Here is a 10,834-nt window from a genome sequence, read left to right on the forward strand (position 1 = left end):
GTACGTGTATATAAATATAATATATGTGTTATATATATATTTGACTATATACAAAAACAATTCAAAATTATAAAATGTTTAAATATAAACCCAAAAGTATAAAACTACTACAAGAGTTAGTAAGGCAAACACTTTCAGACATTGGTCTTGAGAAAGACTTTTTGCATGAGAAAAGAAAAGCAGACAGCAGGAGAAAAAATTCAAAAACAAACCCAACAAACTAAAAAGCTTCTTTAAGGTGAAAGCAACAATCAACAAATTGAAAACAAAACTTAAAAAAGGAGAAAAATATTTTTGAACTATTCACCCAATAAACGATTAATGTCCAGAACAGATAGGAAATTCAACTGGAGAGCAAAAATAGTAATAGTCCAGTTAAAAATTTTCATATGGCCTGGAGCAACATTTGAAGAGGAAGACGTATAAAAGGACCAGAGGAAAACAAAGAAAAAAATTCTCAGCATCACTAATCAGAAAAATGAAAATCACAGCCTTAATGAATATCATCTCATATTCATTAGGATGACTGTTTTTCTTTTTTTTTATTTTAAAGAGAATAAAAAATCCAAAAAATCAAAAATGATACAGAATTTCAAAACAAGATGATAGGAAATAAAGAGTGGTTGTTATATTGCATATTGTTATCTTCAAAGTAGTTGTTCAGCTTGTCAGATATAAGCACACAAAATTGCTTAAAAAATAAAGCATTAACTGTTCCTTTCAATAAGCCAATAGAAATTAGTAGTACAATTATCTCAGTAATCTTGTGTGTGTATATGTTATATATGTGTATATATATATATGTAATTTTTTTACCATCCTTACTTTCTTCTTTTTTTCCTTTCTCTCATCCCAGTTGTTCTTTCCTTTTGAGCAGTTTCTTTCCCTTTCATAATACCTATTGTATGTTTTGGATTTCATTTACTCTTTCAGTTTCTTACACCAGGGCGACATTATGAGGTTTACACATGTGAGTCTGAGTTATTTCATTTACGAATATGGTCTCTAGTTGCATCCATTTACCTATAAAAGCATCAAGTTTATCTTTCTGTGTAGCTGAGTAATATTCCATTGTATAAAAATACCACACCTTTTTTACCCATTCCTCGGTTGATGGGCATTTGGCTTACTTCCGAGATGTAGCTCTGACAAATTGTGCTACAAAAAATATGGGTACACATGTATCGATGTGCTATGATGTTTTCAATTCTTCTGGAAAAATACCCAAAAAGGGAATTTCTGGGTTGAATGGGAACTCTAATCCTAATTTTCTGAGGAATCTCCACACTGATTTCAGGATGGCTATTTCCAAAAAGATCATAAACATCAAAGCCTACTGATGATGTAGAAAAAAGAAAAATCTTACATATTATTCATGCAAATAAAAATTACTACAACCATTAACCAAAACAGTATAAAAGGTCCTCAAAAACCAGTAGAATCATCATGCGATTTGGCAATCTCACTACTTACTGGGTATAGCTAAGGAAATGAAGTCAGTATGTCAGCAAAAAGTGTACATACATGTTTCTTATAGCACTGGTAACAACACACAAGATGTAGCATCAACATAGGTTTTTCTCAAACTATGTGTAAGGAAAATATGCTATATATCCACAGTGGAATATTGTTTAATAATGAAAAGAATGAAATTCTATTATTTTCAGTAATATGGGTAGGAACTAGAGGATATTATTGGACACAGAAGGTTGTGTTTAAACTCATTTTGTCATCTCCGGAATTTAATATTGTTGAAAAGTTCAGATTGCCCAAAGCAATCTAGATTCAGCTAGATTCAGCTCTAAATTCAATATTATGCAGGATCTGTCTCTTGCTCAATAAAATTTACAACTCTTAAAAAAATGTTTAGTTAAACAGAAATGCCAAGAAAAACAGCAACACACACTCCAGTCAAACTACAAACTAAGATACGTTTTGTAATTTCTTAGTATAATTTCCTGAGCCATTTTTCCTGCTCGGAAATGTCCTCAGTTCTCTCCCAATACAAATCCAATCTATCTTTCAGTCTAATTCATCCTTTGTAACCATTTTTCCTTGAAATTACAAAGGAATTATCTCACTCAACTGGTGATTTATTAGTGACAGTTATATTGTACATCATTGTTCAGTTTTTAATGCTTAAATTTTAGTGTAGTTCATTAAATATAGGCAAATTGAAGTCAAAGAAAATGCTCCTTATCTCTGCTTCATATCTTTTGGATAGCACATTGTTCATGTTCAACCCATATTTTTCAGTGAATCAAATTAGTCTCAAAAATCTTTTTCTCATGCATTTCTCCTATTTTACTTTGATTTTTAGGGACTTGAAGGCATTTTGAACTACATAGGGAATGATATTTCAGGCTTTCCTTTGTTTTGTAATTTTATTATTCTACACATTTTTCTTTTAATCTCTAAGTATACATTAGCTGTCTGAATAGAAATTTTGTGCCACTATTTCCTTATTTTATTGTGGAGGACCATGTGGATGGCTATCGTTGAAAGAAGAGCATTTGGCCCTACCTCTGTGTATTGATATGTGCAGAGCTGAATAGGATATTTCCTTATCTCTCAAGTGACTTTAGGTAATGCAAATGGGTCTAGCTGAGGTACTGATGTATAGTCTTTAAAGCAATGGGACAAAGGGGCTGGGGATTTAGCTCAGCGGCACAGCACCTGCCTGGCAAGCGCAAGGTCGTGAGTTTGGTTCCTGGTACCAGAAAAAAAACAAACAAAAATAAATAAATAAATAAATAAAGCAATGGGACAAGTCAGTAATGCCTTGCCTGTAGCTCCCAAGTAGTATGGGTGAGCTAGGCTGAGAGAGAGCATGAGATATCATGCTGTTGGCTGAGACTGAGCCTCTTGAAAAGAAGCTGTACAGGGCTGGGGATTTAGCTCAGCGGCAAAGCGCCTGCCTGGCAAGCGCAAGGTCGTGAGTTCGGTTCCCGGTACCGGAGAAAAACCAGAAAAGAAGCTGTACATCTCAGGGCACCACGATTACATATCAAAATTGCAGCACTGACCACAAAACACTAGATACTACCCCAATCTGTGATATACAGATTACTCTTTTTGGATCTCTCTCTCTCTCTCTCTCTCTCTCTGTCTGTCTCTCTCTCTCTCTCTCTGTCTCTCTCTCTCTCGGCATACTGCAGAGGCGATGGCAGACCTCCTACCTATCCCAGCTCACAGCACTCAACTACTTCCCACCTTTCTCTCAGTCACGCATCCCCAAGCCACTCCCCTCTTCATGAACTAGTAAAACTTGGTTTGGTCCTCCGTGGAGGTCTTAGGACCCCCTTGGCTCCCCACAACTACAGATATGCCTTAATGTCTTTATTCTCACCATTGATTATGTTGAAAATGGTAGATTGGAATTACTTATTAGAATAGCAATACTTTTCCCTGAGATCACAAATGTGGATTCCTCTGAACTGTGACAGGGTCCAGAAGAGCTTCCTATATTTATGACTTTTTAAAACAATTCTACATATTAACAGTATTACACATAGCAACACATCAAATGCACTCGTTAGTGAAGGAAAATGATACAGACTTTTGAAGCATTTTTATCTTAAGAAAAATAAGGGCTACAGTGGTAGAAGTCAGAAGATAAAAATAAATTTAGTCTTCTAAAATACATGTCTATGGTGAGATACATGATCAACTTACACAACGTCATTCAGCTCAAGCCTAGTATCAGGAGATGGGTTAATCAGGATGTAGGAGAGGGTGCTTTGATGATCATTCATTTCATCTAGAAGACAGATAAGGTCAAGTTTGTTACAGACAGAAAATTACAGGAATTACTGGAGATTATCTATGTTCAAATCATGTAGCTGTCAACAAGCAATCACTATAGTTTTGCCCACAGGATAAATGGGTAAACAGCTTTGGCTATTTTCAAATTACTGTCATTGGAAATGTCTGACAAGTATCCATTTTTGTTCCAATAGATGATACAAATAAAGTACCTAATTCCATTCAGAGCAACCAAGTTATAATTTAACCTCTAAAATAACATATTGAAAAAATATTCCTACTAAAGAAATGAGGATAAGGTAGTTACTTGATTTATCATGCCTTTCAAATTTCTAAGAATAACTGGTTAAAGATATTCATCCCAGAAAAATATACTCACATAGGAAATTATTTGAAAAATCATCTGTTTACAAAGCTTGAGATAAATGTGTCTAAAAAGCTTGAAGACCATAAAGATGTTCGACTTCGTTATGTAACGCATCTAATGTAATCCATCTTAATTTTTGTTTTTATTTTACTTTTTTTTAGAATGCAAAGAATCTGTGGAGTAGAACTTAATCATAACTTTTAAGGAAGTATATTACTAAATCACTTGTCTGTCTAAAATAACAAGTTTTTCAAATGAAAAGTTGTATCATTTTGATTTTGTTAATCCCCTCTGAAAACACCCTCTGGCTACAAGTCTGGAGAGCTAACCTGGCGTCACCTAGGTGCTTAATTTGGATGTGGTGTGAATGTGTCCCTGCGAGCTCATGTGTTGGAAGCTGGGTCCTCACCATGGTGATATTGAGAAATGGTGCTTAAGAGATGGAGCCTAGGAAGACATTATTTGAGGCACTGACTCAGAAGGGACTGAGGTAGTTTCCAGAGTTAGTTCTCACAAAAGAAAATTGTTATAAAAGCATAAGAACAGCCACTTTTGTTCTTTTTGTTTCCCAGTGCCCTGGTTTCCAGTCTTGCAATTTCTTTGTATTGTATGTGTCCCCACCTTGAAGCAGTGCAGCCAAGGGTGCTCTCACAGTGCCCCAATCAATGAAGTCATCCAGTCTTGGACATTCAGCCTCCAAAACTATGAGTTTAGTACAACTGTCTTCTTTGTGGTGCAATTAACCTCAAGTATTTTGTAACCACAATGGAAAGCAGACTAATGCAAGAGTGTTACAAAAAATCACCAGGTCTCAATATTTTAGATTGCAAGTTATCAGAAGATGTAAATAAACATAAAGCCATGTGGACACAGAGTTCAAAAGGTAAAGGTAAAGTTTTAGCCTGTGAAGATAATCTTTAAATCCCGCTTTATAGCTCTAGTATTCTTTAGCCATTTCAGCTGCAGACAAGCATGATTCTTGAAAGAATTACTAAATTTTTCAGTTTGATCAAAAATCTAAAAATATATTTCTTACCAAGACATATATCAATATTTAAATAACTGCACTGAAGTAAAGATCTTGAAATGCCAACAAGGTTGACCTTAATACATAATTTCTGCACTGGAATATGTATATTTTTATCATCAAATAATGTTGACCACTCTGTTCTTCTTACAAGGAACATTTTACTTTAATGTGAAAGACAGTATTTTCAGTTGAAATATTTAAAGTTGAACATATACCTTAAGAATCCATAAATGAAAGTCCTTATTTCATAAGGAACAAAAAATGCAAGATAATTATATGCACCATAAATTTACTACAAAAACTACTATAATAATAAGCTTACCAAATTAAGATTCAAATAAAAGAATATATTTGGTTTCATATCTTTGGAGGCAGATACAGAAGTATTTATCATGCCATTGGGGTGGGCAAAACAGAAAATTCTCAGTGACAACTGAATAAAAGGCAGCAACTAGCAAAATTTCAGCATGAAATGCCTAACAATTCTACGTGACATACTTACACTCCTTATTTATTTGAAATTCAAATTTCACTAGTAGTGCAAAATTTTGATTTGCTAAATCTCAGTTATGCCTAGGAATAGAAGGCTAATTCAACTTGGAATTCCAATTAGTATATTAATAATGTTTACTCCAAATATTAAAATTTCAACTTATATCATATTGTAGCTAAAGACAATTATTAGGATCATAGCTCTCTATGGAAAACAATTGAGATTTAGGTGTTCTTTCCTTGAGAGGTTTTCCCCTTTTATAAACTTTCTCAGCTATTCTTAAAGGAACTGAGATCTTGATAGTACATTATGGAAACTAACCCATAATACTGTGAAAAATAATAGCATTCCTAGAGAATCTCCTTTTCATTTGGCTATATAAAGATCAGCTTCTTATATGAACCTTAGCATCAGGGAACTGCCAGACAGGAAAGATAATTTAACGGATAACCGCTTAGTCAGTGTTGATATCCAACATTTCTCTTTAGTTATTAACAGGACATTTGCACTCATTTTTCATTCTGGAATCAATCCAAAATCCAATCATAACCTTGTTTGCCTTTTAAAAACATAAAAACAATTGTCTCAAGAACTGAGAATTTTCGATCAGTGTATGTAAGAATTTTGTCAAGATTTTTTATTTTGCTTAATTGGGCTATTTTATTCATTTTGAAAATATTAATTTTTCTCTGTGCTGCAAGAATATTAGCAAATTTTCCAAATGTTTAACAAGAGGTATACTGTCAACTTGTATTTATTCCTTACTTACTTCGTCTTTTTCTTCCCGATCCTTTTGAGGTCTTTTATCACTGACTTTAAGCAATTTTGTGTATAAGATCTTGGACTCATTTTAGTTTTTAATATTTATATTACTTGAATATAAATTAAAATCTTACATCATAGGTATAGTATTCATCAAATTTGGAAAAAAATCATTCTTTCTCCTAATATTTTCTCTCTTCTCTCCTTCTAGGACTCTAACTGCACATGTATTAGGTATTTGCTGCTGTCCACCCACAGCTAACTTAATTTTTTTCCAGGTTTTCCCATCCCTCACTCATTGCATTTTGGATGATCTATGCTGATGGCTTTGTGCTCACTGATATTTTCTTATATGGTAGCTATTCTGATATTCATCCCATTTGGAATGGATTTTCAATAACCCATTATGTACTTTTAAGAGATTCAATTTGTTTTTTCTAACATCTTCAATGAATCTTTTGAAGAAGTTTTCTTCCACAACCCTGACCATGTGGAACACTTTAAACTGCTTAACTGACTTTTTTTTTCTCTAGGAACAAATTTGCGTGCTTCTATTAGTCCGGTGTCTGCCCCTGTTTCATATGTTTTCTGATTATGTAAGTGGAGAATATAAACAAGTGTCAGTATCTGAAATTCTTGTTTAGTGCCTTTAGAAAACTCTTTAGGCCTCTCTTTAATATTTATAATTAACCTACTACAGAATGTTTAAAGATAAAATAGAAAGTATTGGTATTATTGAAAACCTCTTGTAGAAAAATTATAATATCAAAGAAGATAATACAACTCCATGAAGCAAACTATATTTTTAATGTAGGGAGATACGGAAAATTTGTTTTGCAAATATCTGCATATACTAGAACCATCAACTCAATAAGTATCCTCCTGAAATTTTTAATCTTTAAGAAGAATAATTTCGTTTGTTTTGACCTGTCAATGTTCTATGAACAGAATGAGATTATCATAATCAGGCGACTTTGTGTCTTGGCTACCTTTCTCAATGCTGAGACAAAATACCCAAAACCCAAAGTTAAAGGGGGAAAGGTTTGGCTCACAGTTTGTAGAGGTTTCAGTCTATAAATGGCTAGCTCCAGGGCCGAGTTGCTTGCTAGAGATCCATCACAGAGAAGAAAAGTTCATTGAGGGCAGAAGACAGTAAAATCAACAACTGAAACTTAACCGTGTCTTTCTGTCCCTTTTATACTCCATCTGCACTGCTGGAATTAAGGCACTGCCAATATAATACTGAACTAATCACACACTCTAATCCCAGCATCACACGCTGTAGATTCAGCCACTTTTAAAAATGCTCCCCATGCCTGCATGAGGCTTTGGGGGGACATCTAGAGACAAACCGTAACAGTTTGTGGTACAACCCCATGAGCATGGATAAGTCCTGGCAATACAGGAAAACTCTAAATCATGCAATTTCTAAGAATCTACACCGTGAGCATACTGACTATATGTTAATAATATATGTTCATTTAATTGGAAAAAGACAATAATTCTAAATAAATTCATAAATGAATAAAAACATCCAGAGCAAATTTCTTTTCAAACAATGTCAAAGACAAAGTCATTAGAGTTGAGATGCTTACATTGTTCTCTGTACTAAATAATGAAAAAAAAAAAAACTAAAAGTAATATCTAGTTATAGTGTCTGTATTCCATTTGATAGTTTCCAGGATAAATCTGTGACAATTTTTGATCGAAAGAAAAGTATCTGATTTATTAATTCATACTTAGGGGATATTTTGTGTAAAAAACATGAAAATCATCAACAAACTACTAGCCTGAAAATAGAAGGGGAAGGTATTGTTATCACCACTACCACCACTACCACTACTTAATCTTATCCTATGCGTAGCAGCTAAATCACATACTTTCTTTACAAGAGTTCTCAGTTACTCTTTCCATTTTCTGCCAAGTTATACATTTACTTTCAAAGAACAAGGCTTTCCTAGCAGATCTAGTAAGATCTAGCCACTATTATCTCACTTATTTGAAATAATTTCTTTTTATCATCCCTTTCACTTTTCCTCTTACAAACAGTATGAAACTTTTAACTACTCATGTTAAAATTAGTACCTGTAGCAGCAATCATATCAGAACGAGACTTATTTGCCAATTTATACTATTAAAATATCTGCCACTCAAAGGGCTACTCATTAAAAATCTGCCAGAAGTTATAGTAATTTTAGTGAGCATGAAGATCACTCTAAATAAACTTTTGAAAATGCTGAAGACAATTATTTTCATTAATACACTTTCTATTATCTAAAAATGTAGAATATCATATCATATTCCAGCAAAATACCTCATTATCCTTATTTGATGGTTTAAGAACATGAAGTTCTTTCTAAAAAGCAATAGCAAGTTGTCTAAGAACTCAAAGCTAGTTAGTTGACAATGCCATGAACACTGATGTTAACATGTTTTTAAATTATACTGAAAAAAATTCTTAAGTAATACTAGATATATTATGCACATTATGCTACTTCCCCAGCAAAGTCTGAAGCAGCACACTGATATATGTGCAATAATGTAAATGAATATACATACCAAGTAGGATAAATAAAGATACAGATAGCTTCAAGTCTTTGGGTCAGGTCCTCCATCCAAGAAGGTTTTAGGACCAAACATACTTAAAAATTGGTTTTCAAAATTTTAGATTTTGGAGTTGCAAATGGTTAATTTAAAATTACTGAAAGTCCATGGGCACAGTAAAATATAAAGCAGTCAGTGCTCTTGTTAGCCTAGGAAGGCAAAGCCTTGTAACAGGAAAGAAAGTTCTGAAATAGAACCAAGTACATGTATAAATTTAGTATCTAACAAAAACCAGTCGTAACATCATTCGAGGATGATGTTTTTTTAATAACTGATATTATATAAATAAATATGGAAAATATAGTGTAAAAGATTAACATTTTTTCTCTTGCTTAGTCTGCACACAGTTAGATTTCAAGAAAATCATACATTAAATTGCAAAATGATGAAACTAAATGCTAAAAAAACATAGAATTCCTCTTTAAATTGTGAAAGAAGAAAACTCTATCATTCACAATCAAAAAGCAACAATGGAAACTATAAACGAATATATCACTAATAGTAAGCAGCAAAAGTAAAGGAGAAAAAACTGAGTTTAGAAAGAAATATCTGTACCTCTGAAATATAACCAAGTTAATATACCTAATACACAAGTAGTTTCTAGAAATATTAAAACATGAGCACATAAAAATTGGACAGAGAAATAGTTATTGGGAAATGCCTCTCAATCACAGTGATCAGTGATCAACTACACCATAATACAAAGGTACTCTGAGATATCAATAATACTTTTACCTATTCAATAGCAAAGATACATTTTGGAAAACACAGAAGGTTGTAGACATATGCCCATTCACTGCAGGTCACAAAAAACAAAAGGAACTAAATAAAGAGACCTGCGCTCTAGCACAAAGGACTATTAAGCAGTATAAAGAGAAAGGAGGGCTATTTTCATATTTAAATAATTCAATAATCTTCAGGATTTCCTGCTAATTAAAAGAAATAACATGGGAGAATGAGCATATCCTACTATAATTATTAAAAAATCTGCATAATTATTTTTAAAAAGAGAAAGATAAAAATTCTAAGATGAGGTTACCTGTGAGGAAAAGAGAAGATTAAGTGGTGACAGGGGTACATGTTAAATAGCTTTGTATATACCTGGCATTGAACTCTGTGTAACCATGTAAATACCTAAAAAAAATTTTATTTTAGGAATACAAAAGCCAATCATTGAAAAATGAATTTAAATTTATATCCAGCTGGTGATGTGACCACAAGACAATTATCCCAAGTTTGAAAGCAGAATAATCCCTTCTAGATATGCCCAAAGAATGAATAAGCAGAAGGAAAACCTATGCTTTCATCAATTATATCACTATTATTAGAATGGAATTGTTACTCTGACATACTCTCTATATCATAGAAAAATGCAATACTACCTGTATTATCATTCTATCATTTCTTTTGTTGACAGCAGTTTATCTCAGCATAGGAGAAAAGAAGTGCAGAGATAATACAGAGAGTTAAAAAAATTGTACCCTTGGTTATTAATTATAAGCATCTCTGTGAACTCATTTATTTCATATCCATCGATGGTAGCTATCTGTATCTACATCTATATCTATATCATCATCTATCTATCTCTATCCATCTATCATTGATGCTGTCCACTGAAGAGACCTGATTGATCCTGTTTCAACAAATTGTAGAAAATGTAAATTGTAGCCAGTGTGGTGGTGCATGTCTATAATCCCAGAACTTGGGAGGCTGAAGCAGCAGGATTGCTGCAAGTCTGAGGCCAGCTAAGGCTACATAGCGAGGTAAAGGCCAGCCTGAACTACATAGTGAGACCCTGTCTCAAAAAAAAAAA

At 33.2% G+C, this 10,834-nt stretch overlaps 1 protein-coding gene across 2 annotated transcripts in view; it reads right to left on the minus strand.

Moving 5' to 3' along the window:
- Kcnt2 (potassium channel, sodium activated subfamily T, member 2) overlaps positions 1-10,834 on the minus strand; it is a 360,773-nt gene that overhangs the window by 10,629 nt on the left and 339,310 nt on the right. For both annotated transcript variants that reach the window (XM_005375111.2, XM_005375110.2), the window contains one exon: positions 3,676-3,760. In XM_005375111.2, coding sequence (XP_005375168.1) covers positions 3,676-3,760 — 85 coding nt within the window. The remainder of the gene's footprint in view (positions 1-3,675; positions 3,761-10,834) is intronic.

The sequence above is a fragment of the Chinchilla lanigera genome, unplaced genomic scaffold, assembly GCF_000276665.1.
Source record: "Chinchilla lanigera isolate Chin_1 unplaced genomic scaffold, ChiLan1.0 scaffold00005, whole genome shotgun sequence".
Classification (NCBI taxonomy): domain Eukaryota; kingdom Metazoa; phylum Chordata; class Mammalia; order Rodentia; family Chinchillidae; genus Chinchilla; species Chinchilla lanigera.